At 41.5% G+C, this 15,595-nt stretch overlaps 1 protein-coding gene across 1 annotated transcript in view; it reads right to left on the reverse strand.

The window, feature by feature from the left end:
- Positions 1-15,595, reverse strand: part of CPXM2 (carboxypeptidase X, M14 family member 2) — a 106,587-nt gene that overhangs the window by 88,969 nt on the left and 2,023 nt on the right. The window contains exon 2 of the mRNA XM_089507824.1: positions 7,703-7,804. Within this exon, the coding sequence (XP_089363950.1) occupies positions 7,703-7,804 (102 nt within the window). The remainder of the gene's footprint in view (positions 1-7,702; positions 7,805-15,595) is intronic.

Below are 15,595 nucleotides of genomic sequence, written 5' to 3' on the forward strand. Positions count from 1 at the left end.
GCTGCACTGAGAGCTTCAGAGGGCAGAGAAATCCAATCCACCCACAGTTATATGAAGATTATCCCAGAAGAACTTGGAAAAGTTACTTTTTGCACTACAACTCCCAGAACTCCCCAGCCAGCATGACCAATTTCTGTGTGTGTCTGTGTGTGTTTGCGCGCGCGCCTTGTTCTGTTTTTTAAAAAATGATTTTTATTGTCGCAAACAATTATGAAATTTCTAAACTCTATATCTCAGAGGCATGCATTATTCTCAGGGTTGGCTGGTTTAAACAAGGTTGGTTTAAACATTGGTTTAAACCAAATTACTTTTTTGAAAAGGTATGCCCACCAACCTATCTTTCCCCACATATCCCATATATAATCCTCTTTCAGAGATATACTAAGAATGGAATTTGGACAAGTTATTTATTTGGTTTGCAACTTCCAGTATATCAGCCAACAAGGCTACCAGGAAGGCCATTGAGCTTTGTGTCTGAAACATTATTATCATACTACTCTGTCAAGCAGACTACCATGAACACTCAAGGTTACCAGCACCTCAGACTGGGCAAAGGGAGACAGCAGGACTCAGGGCAGGATTCTTCTAGGGATTTTTGGGTCAGTAATGGAACCAGGACAGAACCTCTTCAACAAGTTGAATAAAACCAATCATTTACTATCTTTTCAAACCATTCTCAGTTACTTGACAACTAGTCACAGTAGGAGAACTCAAGGATTTTGTTTAGTCTATAAATTATCATGACGTCTTCTTAAATTACAGATTAATATAGAAATGGGATGGAATTGATTTATATAACAAAGAGCTATGAAGCTTGCATGCACTGGAAACAAACAGACCCATTCCTAGGTCAAAGTAAGGGGGCTCAACTGTTATGCTGCTATATATGTTGAAAGAGGAGACTCAGCAAATGCATCAACGTCTGCCTATTACCCATCTACCTGCCCCCCCACCCCCATTGATCACATAGGTGCCCTGTTCTGACCACAGAAGGAGTAATGGTGATGGCCAGGCCTTCTCAAGGAGCTGATTTAATGGCAAGGTTGCAGAAATGGTGGCCTGTTCTCAGAACTACCCCTGCTGCTTCCTCTCGGACTGGAGGTCCTGTCCAGTGCACCACCATTTCTGTTGAGGACAGAAACAGGTGTCCAGACTCATTGTTGATCACAGGTGCTCATTTCTGTCCTCTTCAGAAATGGTGGCACACCAGGCAGGATTTAGAAAGAGCTCCTGCCTGCAAGTGGCTGCTCCAAAAACAGACCATCCCCTTTCCCTGCACTATTCAATGTGAGGAAGGGGTATGGCACTGTTCTTGGCATGTGGACCACGGATTAGGCCAAATCAGACCTGATGCAGCTTTCCACACACAAAACGAACCCAAGGTCATGCCAGGGCTTCTCGGAAACATTGGGTCCTCCCCACCCAACTTTGCTTAGTTCAAAACAAAGTCAGGTTAAAGCCCCAAAACCATGGTACCTCACCAGAAATAGCCATACACCATCAGAACTACCAGCACTGCCTTTGGCTTGAGTTCTTCCCTGGTGTAGACAAGCCATGTGGCAGCCCTCATAATAGTTTCCTGCATCTACTGTCCTATCATTGTGAGGGATGGTCCAGAGAGTGTGAACATTTGTGTTTGAGAGAAAAATGAAGGGAGAGAGAGAGAAAGAGGGTGAATCATGGTTGGAGGGAGACTAAGAAAGGTGTTTCCAGACATTCTGGGCTCTGGCTGTCACTGGCTATGACCTTAGATGATTTTTCCTAAGAAAAGGTTTTAAGTTTTTAATTATCTAACCAGTAATGGAGTAATAAAGAAAGTAAGTTTGTAAATGGGGGCTTCTAATTGGAATCCCACAGTTGATATGTCCAGTTGCCCTATGCATTCAGATAAATATACAGTGAGAGAGAGAGAAACCAAAATTAATTGCACAGTGTGTGATGGCAATGTGGGAGGGAGGAAAGAGAGATAGAAATGAAAATTACTTTTTTTATATAAAGGTAGGAAATGGCCCAATCACTAGAAAAACAGAATCATTTCCCCTCATCCAAAGCATTTCCATTTGCTTTCTACCAACAAACGCTTCCTTATTTTTGTCACCTCAATAAATCTTTGGCTTTGCCAGGTATAATAAGAAAAGTTTCATACTGATTTTCCACAGAACAATCTAGAGTGATAAAAATGTATTTCCTCTACATGAATAAATGAACTGTGACTTGCACAAGTAGGCTGTTAGAAATATGTACCGCTCAACAGCTGTGCCAGTTTAAGGGATTGCTCCTTGTACAGAATACCACAGATCAATTCAATGATAAACCAAAGGCAAACCAAAATCGAGAAGAGTCTATTATAACACACATGCTTCCTATAACCTGTTAGATCATCAGGTTCAATAATTTGTCAAAAAAGAGTGACCCATTTAGAATTTAAGATTTCATGATCATCTCAATCCTTTCAATTCTCCTGAACATCTCAGCAACGTTTAATGCCATTGACCTTCTCGAGAAGTTACTAGAATCATGAGAAGGTGAGACAGCATTACAGTAGTTCTACCAGGGCCATACTGTAGCCATACTGGTAGCTATAATGAAAAAAAGTAATTTCCCCCAAATTCTGAGTTATTTTCATATTTGGTTAACTGTTTTTGAGGTGATCTGAGGGACTTCTCTCTGATCTATTGGCATTTTCACTTTAATCTCCTGTGAGGTTCCACCTTATTTTTTTTGCACAGAAATCGCTGTTTGTGATGCTGAAAATGCTCAGTCAAATCTGTATGACCCTTACTTACCATGTGGCACGGTAACTGCAGTGCTATGTAGTGGATTCAACCAGATCTCTCCCAAACCCCATTTACCAGTAAGCAGCCACTGACATTAACAAGTATCAGTCAACTGAGAAGCTGCGGTCTGGTGGTCCTAACCCCTTCCAATGAGCCATCTCTGGCACAATAGGCAGGAAAAGGACTCCCATCACATATCCTCCCTCATCCCAGAGACCGTTCATGCAAGAAGGAGGTGGGAATGTCCAGCAGCCACTTCTCAACTGACAGGGGAATGGACCTGTGTATTGAAACCAGAATACACAGAATGACTGCTTACTGGTAAGTGGGATTTTCACAGTCCCTGTGTAATCCTTAAAGACAGAGGCGATTCTCACACTCACACAAGATAGGGATGGGATCTCTCTCTCATCCTTATGCTGTCCATGGGGGTGATCACGAGAAAGCCTTTCATATTGTAGCGCTGATCATGTCATTATTCTGTAATTGAATCGCCACTACATTAATGCAAATTCCCGTTAATGCAAAATACCGGGGCAATGCCACTTCAATGACAAGACAATGACAGGATCAGTGCAATGTCATTTGAAAGGCTTTCATGTGATCAATGTTACTCGCACTTTCTGAATAGCGCAATGTCCGGATAAGCACAACATTGTTTGAAAGCCCTTCCCACAATCACATGGGAAGGACGGGGCAGGCATGGGACAATGACATCCCATCCTCCATGTGATAATCTCCTCAGTCCAGATGTGATAGAGCTGCTAAAGTACAGTGCGCCCGCACCATACACGGGCGTGCCATACGCGGACTTGAGCGTACGTGCTCAAGCCGCGGCGCGCGCACGGGGCGGAAGGGGTGGCGCGTCCCATTCAATTGAATGGGTGCGCGCGCCCTTTGCGCCCCACACGTGCCCGCACCGCCGCGCCGCCACGCCGCCGCACACGAGTCCCATTGTTTCCGCATAGGCGGAACGGATCCCCCGCGTAAGGCAAGGACGGACTGTAAAGGAATATGAATACGCAGCACTTACAAATGTGTAACTGTATGTTATGTATCTATAACTGCCCAACAGGATTTGCAGGGTTCCACTACATTTAGAGAGTCCCCATAGATTGTGGAGTCCTTCTCCATTCATGGGCTTCACTGATCCTGGCTTCCCGAATTATGAGGCACGATGAAAAATCTCTATGTACACATTCTCTTCATACTATGCTTGATTTTTTAAATCTTTCTTTTTAGCTGCCTTTTCTCCTAAATTGTTTTACCTTTGTCAGGAAGGATGGGAAGAGTTTCTGGGAAAAGAAAAATTAAGTATTCAGAGCATATTGGTGGGTCCTCTTGACTATAGCCTTTATTTTGCATACACAAAAGCAAATGCAGGAGTATGAGCCAAAGGAATTTATAATCGAAGGTGGACATGAACACATCCCAAGAGGCCATTTTTTGTTTTGTTTCCCCAATGCTTTTTCACAGTTTCTGCAAAGCACTTCATTTTCAGCTAATCAGGCCTGAGCCTTGGGAGGTAAGCCAGTTAGAACTGCTTGCCACAGCTTTCTCCACATGACATGCATCCAATAGGCAAGGAAATACAAGAGCAATATTATCAAACTGCTAACTGATATCTGTTGTCAGTGTGATAGCAACTTGATGTAGCTTGGTGGTTCCAAAAATCAGACAGTTGGCACCATCTAGCATGAGTTCCAGTAATTGACATGGAAAATTCTAAATGCCACCCAAGGTTTATGTCAAATGGTTCTATAGCATTCATGGTTACCAGGGCTACTGCTCCTGATGACACATGAGCATGTGGATAAGAAAGAATAACTATGACTTTTTAAATAACTTGAAACAATAAGGAAGAACTTCATATTCAATTAGGACTTGCCTATCTTTGCCAGCACAAGACTTGATACATCTTTTTCAGTGTTTGTAATGTTAAACAAAAACAATTCCAGTCACTTTACTTTCTTGCTTTTCTTTAGATTAATCACAGAAGTCTTTTTAATGAAGTAATGGAGACAAGAAATGGCTCGATTGTGAAATGGGCATTTACAGTCTCTCTGTGTGTTTTAATATTATGAAACAGCAGAGTTCTGCAAGAAGCCTTTTGTAAGTGTGAATTGAGAGCAGTTAATTGGACAACTTATATGGAGACATACTGAAGAAAGAATCAGAGGGCTGGAAAATTAAGGAGAATCAAGAACTAGAAAGAGAAGGGTTTAAATTTAGAATCAAGAACTGGAAAGAGAAGGGGTTAAATTAAATTGCTTGTCATATTATAAACTAAGAGAAGGGGTAAGAGAAGATAGGTAGGATAAACAATATGAAGGTCAAAAATGAGAATTTGAATCATTGCTATATACAGATGAATGTTACCTGATTAGTAAAATGTATAAGCTACTATGTAGGTTTGATATGGAAGATAAACAAGTTAAGGAATATATGATCAGTTGGACAAAGAATTTGAGGCACAATATCAGAATGTGCCAATGAGAAAATATTTGGATAAAGGGACTAAAGCTTATTTGTTCATACAGTCTAGCATGGCATAGCAGTTTGAATGTAGTACTACAACTCCGGAGCCTAGGGTTCAAATTCCCACTCAGCCATGAAACTGGGTGGCCTTAGGCAAGTCACATTCTCTCAGACTCAGAGGAAGGGGTCAATAATATTTGTTGGAAATATGGGAAACAAATTGTTTCATTTTTTAAAAAAACTTGTTATGAAGCTATCAGAAAGTTAATAAATTCTGGTTCAAAATGAGCAAATGGGCATAAAGGATCTTAAGATTCAAACTGACTCTGAACCGTATGTTTGCTAAACATGATAAATGAAGAAAATAAATGGGGGGAAATTGCAATCTAAATAGATACTTAGTAACAGCAGGTAGAATAGTCCTGGCAAGACACTGGAAAACAAACAAATTGCCAGACTGTTTGGAGTGGGTGGGCAAACTAGTGGAAATTGTGGAAATTGAGAAAAAATAACAAATTTGATTAAAGGAAATACAATACAAAACTTTTTAGAAACCTGGGGACTCTACAAATTTTATGAAGGAATACCAAGGAGAAGTAGGTAGCTACCTACCTACACAGAATGGTGTTGCTTGTAACCTGATGAAATATCCACTTCTGAACTATCATTAAAAATACAGAAGCCCAGTCCCTTATTTCACGTGGTCACACTACCCCCAATCTAAAATAAATGCTTTCTTTAAAAATGCAGTTTCTATCCTTAGTTATAATAAAGTAATGAATAGTATTTATTGTATTTTCCGGCGTATAAGATGACTGGGCATATAAAACGACCCCCCAATTTTTCCAGTTAAAATATAGAGTTTGGGATGTACTCACTGTATAAGACTACCCCTCTTCCAAAGCACACCAAATAAAAATTTACAAAACATCAGATTTGATTTCAATATGATAATTTAAATTCAAATGCTTATGACATGCAGGTCCTTAGCAGGAAACTTTGTTGTATGCAAAGCCTGCTGGGATTGGTCAGCTCTCCCTGCCTGCCCAGTGCTCCCTGTCTCCAAGACTATCAGAGCGGTAGCTGCTTTCATACAATCGCCGCATATGGTGGGGATGTGGCCGCGGCCGTTTTTGAGCTCTCCCCACCATATGCGGCGACCGCAGATTCTCCAGTCCGGCTCAGAAGTTTCAGCACCTGCCCTATAATATGACACCCAGTGTATAAGACGACCCCCAACTTTTGAGAAGATTTTCCTGGGTTAAAAAATAGTCTTATACGCCAGAAAATACAGTAGTCTATACCAAAATAGAGGGCTTAAAAGGTTTCTAGAGATATTGGGCAATCATTATTTCCCATGAAAGCTTTATTCTACCAGTTCATGAGATTTTACTTTATTTTCCTTCTCAGTCATACAACAGTACCCAAGCTGTTAAGGCAGCAAATGCAGCCAAAGTCACAAGTATGTGTGTTTGGAGAGTGGCTCAGCGGAAAGGCACACGTCAGTAGCACAATTAGACCAGTCCCAGCTGTTCCTACTTCTCAATTGGCCTTTGCAGAAAAGGTGGGATTGCACACAGGCTGATTGCTCGAAACAACCATGAGAGACAACTTGTGAAAGACATCCTACCAAGCTTTGCTAACTCAGTTCTCATAATACTATTGAATTCTTGGATGTGTAGTTTGGTAGGGCACCAGGGATCTATGACAGGGAAGGTAAATGTCTCACAAAAGTACAAATCCCAGAATTCGATAACACTGAGTCATGGCTGTTAAAGTGGTGTCAAACTGCTTTATTTCTGCAGTGTGGAAGTGCTCCTTCTGACTACTTGTCTGCATATCCCTCCCACTAATTTGTTCTATAGGCCCCTTGTTAGATTTGATTGCTTTGCCTTGCCTGGGCAGGCAGACTTGAACTAAGTGTATTTTCCAAAGAGCAGTTTGTGACACCAGCCTCTCTTGTGATATAGTTTAGAACCCAGTGCAACAGAATATTCTTTTCTCCTCATGATTTTACTTTTAACAAACTTTGCAATAGATTGGGGGTTTTTTCCATTCGCAAAAGTACCTGTCACACAAGTTGTGGCAACGACAACTAGTGAAAATAAAGCTTCAGGATGAACACATGACAACAGTGCAACCATCCCACTGAAGTGTCTACTTTTTATTATTATGACTGAGATTCTTGTAACACCAGCAGAACATAAAACTACACCAATGTACATCTACAATAGTAATGTTCTGAGCAACATTCTGTTGGCCATTCCAGGTCATAGGGGTTTTACAGCCAGCACATTGCAGTGTGGATGAACAGGAAACAGCTCGAGGAAGCTTGTAGAAAATGCAACTGCAGCATAACCTAGAGTTATGCTGATGTGCTACTCCAACAGGAGCAGTACAAAGCCTATCAGTTTCAAGGAAAGCATGACCAAAAGATTTTAGCTTACTTTCTCGGATATCTTCATGAATGCTTCGCCTTTCAGAGTCACCATCCAGGTTTCTTTCATTATTCTTCTTGCTTTTTTCACCTTTCTTGTTGCCATTTTTAGCTGACAGAATAAAAGAGAAACATGTTATATTATTTCCCTCATATATAAGCTACCATAACATAACACCAAGTCAATAAATTAAGAAAACAAAGAGGGGGAAATCCCATCATCACCCACCCTCTTATTACCAAAAGTAAACAGAGAATTTCCATTTTTTTGCCAAATACTGTAGTCTAAAAGTCATATAGACATGGGGTTTTCTTCAAAGTTTAATAGCTTTTAATAATTCCATTTTTATTAATGCAATACAATCTTGTTCATGTTTCTTCAAAAGTCAATTCCACAGTCTTCAGTGGGGTTACTTTTCAGTAGACATAAACAAAATTCCTCCCCAAGCGTCATTGGTTTCAACAAGGAAAGAAAAAAGGAACCCTTCCCCTCACACACACCAGAAAATAAGTGGGGGGGGGGGGGGAGAGAAGCTACAACAGCTGGAAGACCAAGGTAGGGAAAGGTAGTGTTTTTATTGTTGTTGCTGCTGCCGCTGTTGTATGCCTTTAGGTCAACCCTAACTTGTGGCATCCCCGTCATAGGACTTTCTTGGCAAGGTTTCTCCAGAGGGGATTTGCCATTGCCATTGCTGAAAGAGTGTGACTTGCCCAAGGACACCACATGAATTTTCATGGCTGAGAGGGGATTTAAACCCTGGTCTCCCAACTTCCAGAGTCCTAAGAGCTATACAGATTTCCCCTAAGCATGGCATGGATCGGGGCCGCAGCAACCTCACGCCGCGGTTGTGATCCAACCTCTGGAAAGCACGAAAAGGAGCCACAAAAAGCGGCTCCTTTTTGCACCCTCCAAAGGGTGCCTTAGCCATGGCGTGGCTGCTCTATGGCACCCCTTTGGTGCTGCATCATTTGGATACAGTGCCGGAAGTGCATCATGATGGAGTGCGCTGTCTGGACTGGTGCACACCAAAATGGTGCCATGGGGCAGAGTTAGGGCAAGCGTCATCAGGATGCTGCACCCAGACTCCATCCACAGGCCAGCATTTTCTGGCGGTCTGTATAGGGCCTCAGTCGCGATACTCAAATCACTTCACTACACTGACTCCCAAGGCTTCATTAGGGCACAATAACCAAAGGCATTAACATTTGAACTACAAAAGGAACATCAGAGAAAGCAAATCTGACAAAGATTTGCCTAGCTAGGAAAAAGCCACAGAATCCTTTGTTCTTGAAGGTCTAGATTTGAATCCCTGTGTATTTAATGAAGTTTGTGTTGCTGTTGTGTTGTGTTATTATGATTGTTATCTCTTTTTGATTTCATTAAGGCCTTTGACAAGGTTCTTCGTGACATTCTTGCAAACAAGCTAGTAATTAGACAATGCAACTGTTAAATGGATTTGGAATTGGTTGACCGGCCAAACCCAAAGGGTGCTCAGCAATGGTTCTTCTTCATCCTGGAGAGAAGTGACCAGTGGGGTCCCACAGGGCTCTGTCCTGGGGCCAGTGTTATTCAACATCTTTATCAATGACTTGGATGACAGAATTGGGAGCATACTTATCAAATTTGCAGATGACACCAAATTAGGAGGAATAGTTAATACCCCTGAGGACATGATCAAAATTCAGAATGACCTTAATCAACTAGAAAGCTGGGCTAAAGATAACAAAATGAATTTCAACACAGAGATATGTAAAGTACTGCAGTTAGGGAGGAAAAAATAAATGCATAGGTATAGAATGGGTGACACCTGGCTGAACGAGACTACATGTGAAAGGGATCTACGAGTCTTAGTAAACCACAAGTTGAACATGAGTCAACAGTGAGATGCGGCAGCTAAAAAGGCCAGTGCGATTCTAGGTTGCATCAATAGCAGTATAGTGTCTAGATCAACGGAACTAATAGTGCCACTCTTGCAGCTTCTTTTTGCAGCATTTTGCAGCTTCTTTTTGCTGCGCGGAGGAGCCGCGCGGTTTGGCCGCGGAGGCTCCTCCACGCAGCAAATGAAGGAACTTTTCAGACTGCCCTTTTGGGCAGTCTGTAAAGCACCTATGATTCTTTTCTTCTTTAAAAGCTTTAAAAGCTGCATGGCAGGTAAGTTGTGTGTGATCCTGCCCATACCAGGAATAGCTCTACCTATTGAATTTGGCCAGATTTAATTTAATACAATTTGTTTTTGAAAAGAACTTACCAAAATTTCCAAATCTACAGTGGGGTGAGTTAATGTCATCTTGCTGCACCGCAGTCACCAGCAGGACAGACTTCCATCAGAAGGGGCATGTCTTCACTGGCCAGAATACTCCAGGCTACCCAGAGTATTTTGTCCTCAAATTCCCCCCAAACTCCTCCATTACCCATGCACTCTCTGCTGTGACAATGAGCAGCTGCCATCTCATTCAATCCCTGTTCATCACCCAGATGCTGCTGCTGAGGTCACTATGAGGCATCCAGACATGTTATCAACACTGGGTGCCTCGTGCTGATCTCACAGCAACTCAAGCTTACAGCTGTGATGCTGGGTGGCCCACAAGGACCATGTGGTTGGCTCTCTTCCCACTGTCACTGCAGAGAGAGCCAAAAACCTGGAGCAAAAGGTGAGGTTTTTAAATTCTGGTTAAGGGGAGGAAAGGCCAAATTGGGTGCAGATGTTGTGAAAACACTCTGTGCTTGATTTGGGGTTTTGGCCATTCATCATGTAAACAGGATGCAGCAAGCATGGAGGGAATTCAGACTAAATAACCCATGTAGACAAGCCCTAGTTGGGGCTGGTGGATGTTAAGGTGGGTTTGAGAGGGGAATTCATGATCATGACAATAGTGCCACAATCATAAACATGAATACCAAACAATTATAAATGCATTAGACTAGTTTATGCATTCATAAGTATTAAACAGGATGTCAGCCTAGGTCTTCTTCTGTGATTCTCTGGATCAAGTTGCTGAGTGTGCCTAAGGTGTCTGAGATGGGTAACAACTGATGAGGATTTTGTTGTTAGTATATTACTATACTATTTTAGTAGTTTAGTATTTTAGCATTTTATAGTGCTGTGTTTTATCAACCAATTTTGATTACTGTATATTTGTCTGATGTTCCACCCTTTGGTGAAAAGGGCATTATAAATAAATGTTATTATTATCTGCCTTGGGTATCCTAGTGACAAGACATAAATGTGAAACATTTTAAGTGAATAATAGAGAATGTGCACGCACTTGGGTGTGATGTCCTGTTTCTCTAGCTCCTCTAATTTAGTTCTGACCCTCCTTTATTCAAACAATTTAGACTGATCTTACACATGGCACTTCAATTTATTTTTTATATTGATTGCACAACACTCCACCTCCACCTACTCAATTTCCCCACACTTTCAAACAGCCCATCCTTTCACTGGTATTGGCAACAAATAATAAAAACATTTGGTTAATGTTAGGCTGGGGCAAGAATGTTTGCCTTTTACATAAGATAACTGCTTTACACTACTAGGGCAGAGAAATAGATAAGTAGGGTTAAGATAGGATTGCATGTACTATGGCTCTACAACTGTACCTATTTACAGAGCTAAACATGGCATTACCCAGAATAGGCAAAAGGAAGAGTATCTTTTCTTGAACTAATGGTAGAGGTGGGGGGGGGGGGGGCATTTAAACTGGTAATTCCATAAGTTGTGTAGGACAGTAAAAAGCCTTAACTTGAATGGAAGATTCCTGTTAGAAGTGTTACTCAGAGTACAACAGGAAATTAGCAGAAATGGATTATATTTGTTGACAGTAATAAAAACAGACCCAAATCTAGGAAAGTAGTTTTAGTTGAAGAAAGGAAACTGCACATAAAACTCAAAAGGTATTTTAAGATTTATAGGTCTGGCACATCACCATTGAAAAATTAGAAACATAATCCAGTTTGAAATGCCCACTTTCTCTCAGGAATGTTATGGAAAAGTGACATTTGGCCAGGAGGCATTGCATAGTAAGGAATGTTCCCTTAAATAAGTGCATCTGGCAACCGTGGCTAGATATTTTTATTCTAAGCTTACTTGGAAGGAAAACATAGTTCTCATCCTAAACAGCTTCATATGCAACTTTTCTCTGCCAAGAAAATCTTTATATTGGTAGTGGAGGGCGTACATTTTGTTTTATGCTACAATAAGGATGGGGCTGGGATGTGGTGGCTTAGAGGTTAAGATGCCAATTCTGATGATTGGAAGACTGGAAGATTGGCAGTTCAAGGCCCAAGTCCTGCACTATAGGGTGAGCGCCTGTCACTAGTCCCAGCTTCTGCCAACCTAGCAGTTCAAAAGCGTGCAAATGCATGTAGATAAATAGATACCACTTTAGTGGGAAGGTAACAGTGTTTGGTGCAATCATGCTGGCCGCATGACCACCAGAGCAGTCCTCAGACAATACTTGGAATGGAGATGATCACCACCCCCTACAGTCAGTTACGACTAGACATTCAAGTCAAGGGACTACCTTTACCTTTACCTTTTAGGGTGGGTCAGGAGGTATGTAATAACCTGGAATTTGTTTAATGCTTTAAATACAGAATTTGCCAGAAACAGCCCCCAGATGGTAGACTACAACATCCATCATTCACAACCAGAAGGAGAAATGGCCTTGGGTGATTGGAATTTAGTCCAACAGCTCAGGCTGTGGTTGGGAGAGAGTGCTAGGAAACGTTCACAGCACTTCACAGGAACATATGAGCTAACATCCCCCACCCCATTTCCTAAACAATCCTCACCACAGCCCTAGAAGGTATATCTGTATTAATCTTGATTTGAAACAGATCATTTCTGGAATAGTCCTATCAGCTAAATGGTCACCCATGTTTAGAAATTATATTTGCCGTGTATCCACTGATACACCCACATATATCATACTTCATATTGCTTTCTTACAAATCACTGCCTAACAGTTTATCATATGTGGTGTCATTGTGTGCCCTTAAATTGTTCCTAACTTTTGGCAACCCTAAGTCTATCATGAGGTTTTCTTTGCAAGTATTTCAGAAGGGGTTTGCCATTGCCATCCTCTGAGGCTGAGAGAGTACGACTTGCCCAAGCTTGCCCAGTAAGTTTACATGGCTGAGCAGGAATTTGAACCCTGGTCTCCAGAGTCATAGTCCAACACTCAAACCACTAAGTCATACACAGCTACAATATATGATGTACAAGCAATTTTGAACCAGAAAATCTTTGACAGGATGCACCACTAGAGGCACACCACTAGGCACATGTCTGGGGGGCCCTTAGACTGGAATGCCATGAAATGACAGCAACTGTCACACTGAATTTCTTATGTCTGTCTATCTGTCTACCTACCTACATACATACTTACCTACTCACATGACTACTTATCTACCGACTTATTTTTAATAATAATAATAATAATAATAATAATAATAATAATAATAATAATAGATTTATTTCTAGCCCGCCCTATCACGGAGAATCTGGGCAGGTTACACTGGTAAAATATATCAAGGTTACAATAAAATAAAATAAAAATCAATCCCTATGCCCACCCCCCTTTTCATGGCAGGAGGGTTAGCTATTGTGGAGCAAATGTAGTTGCATCTGACATTTTCATTTCCCTGCTCTGTAGAGGCTGGCAGTTACTATCTCCAGGTTTTAATTTAAACTTAAAAAAACACTATCTGAAGGTAAAGCTACAGCTTAAGCCCTACCCCACTGTTATGGAAGATGGCCATGAAGAGCTTCTAGGTCCCATTTGATCTTTTTCCATACACCTTGTAAAAAAAGAGGGAAGAACAAATGGGTCTCCCCCAAATAAAGCATACACACACACTTCCCGACCGCCCTTTGGCAGGCGATGGAAAGGAAAGGAACTGTTCCTTTTTCTTACTTTTAATTAGAGATGGGAATAAGCAAGCATAGGTATGTAAGGTGCAGAGAAGCCGAAGGAATAAAGGGAGATCTCCACAAGGTATCTTGCCAAGAACCCTCTCAGTCCTGGCAGTATCATGTCAGTAAAGGCTGGTGGCACCAATGTCAATGGTGCACTGAAGCCAGGATTTGTTCTGGATTTAAAACCACTCATCCAATGTGCTGTACCTATTTTGGGTATAGGATTGGTTATCTCTTGGATACCTCATCTAAAATTTGGTTTTAACCTGGAATGGATTCTCCACACCAATGGCTAAATACTATGGGTGACTATAAGTATGGAGCCGTGTCCTGCTGATCAGAAATAAAATCCAACACAAGCGTGTAGAAGGGGTGTGCAATTTCCTCACACAGCTTCACCCCCTCCCAAGCACAACCCCCCAAACCTGCTCCAGAAGGTTGGAAACCCCTCCAGGAAATGTTTTGGTATGAGAAATAGGGTTTGATTCCCAGTTCAACCATAACATCCACTGGATGAATTTGGACAAGTCACATGCTCTCAACCTCAGGAGAAGGCAATGGTCTGTCCTCTTAACCTCCTCTTAAACCTCCTCTTAACAAATCTTGCCAAGAAAAACCCATGATAAGTTTGCCTTAGGGTCACCATAAATTGGAAATGACTTGAAGGCACACAACAATGAAAACAACAACAACAGTAGTTACATATTTTCCACTTTTCCTCCACTGAGTTCAAAATACTCTTCCTCCCTACTTCATCTTCCTAATAACCCTGCACAGTAAGCTAGGCTGAGACAGAGTAACTGGATCAAGGTCACTCAATGAGTTTGAACTTGAACCTGCATCTCCCAAGTTCTAGTCCAACACTCTAACAGCAAACTATCATATGAAGTATGTGCTCCAGAACAGCACATCTCAAGATATCTGATTTAAGAGACTAGCAGGACTCCACCCCCCACCCCCCAGTGTGCCATAGTGGTACCATATTTGTGCCCCTTGGCTGCAGTTGTTTCTTTCTTTCCTGGAAATTTACCAGGGCCCAGCAGCCAATGATTCAGGGATTAACACCAGTCTAAGGACCAGCCCTCTGAGAAGCACTGCCCCAGAGGACATTTGGGCATTTCTTGTTTGTACAGTGATACTGTCAACATTTAATTGGTTGGAAGGTATAAGGGTGTGGTTCTGCCAGTTCATATTTTAGGATTTGCATGCCTTTATTTATGTGAAACAAAACTCTGAATTGCTCTGTCATAATCGATTTCCACTTTAAAACAACAGAAGTGGAAGAAAGTGTGTCCTCTCTTTGCTGTCACAGTGCTGGAAACAGCTGCATTTGAACTCTCCATTCCCATTAGCTTAGATTAATCAAAAGTGTGTGTCATATGTAAGCGGCTGTAGCTTTCAGACTGTTATGAATTTTGGTTCCAACTCTTGATTCAAAGCAACCACTGATTGACACCAGCTGCTCAGCCAAAGGGCAGATCACATGTTCCTAATTCTTATCCCTTGGCTTTCCTTCCTTCCAGCTCAGACCCAGCCAACTGATTGTTTGCTACAAACACCTAATTAATCCAACATGCCTTTAGCCCCATTCAGCTAAAGTGAGATGAAAGCAATATGCCAGTTAAATTGTCTTCCATACACTGTATCAACTTTTTATTGGATGCTGTGTTACAGAGAGAGACAATTAACCCTACAGCTAATTTCTTAGCTGTAAATCAAGGTTAATTATTGCTAACTCTATTTGTTCTGTGTTTTTCTGCCTTTGGCCAGAGCTTGGAAATAATACTTTTTGGTACTATGGCTCCCAGAAAGCCATACACCATTGTTTGCTATGGAAATTTTGTCATGTTGGCTGTAGAATTCTGGAAGCTCCCCACCCGCAGCAAGCTCTATTTTCAGTTAAATTAATCCCCTAGGCAACCTTTGCATAAAGGAATTAATATAGTAAGAACAGCTCACCTAGAATTCAACCTAAGTCTTCT

This window comes from Sceloporus occidentalis, unplaced genomic scaffold, assembly GCF_023333645.1.
Source record: "Sceloporus occidentalis isolate IW3139 unplaced genomic scaffold, rSceOcc1.0.p SCAF_2, whole genome shotgun sequence".
Lineage (NCBI taxonomy): Eukaryota > Metazoa > Chordata > Lepidosauria > Squamata > Phrynosomatidae > Sceloporus > Sceloporus occidentalis.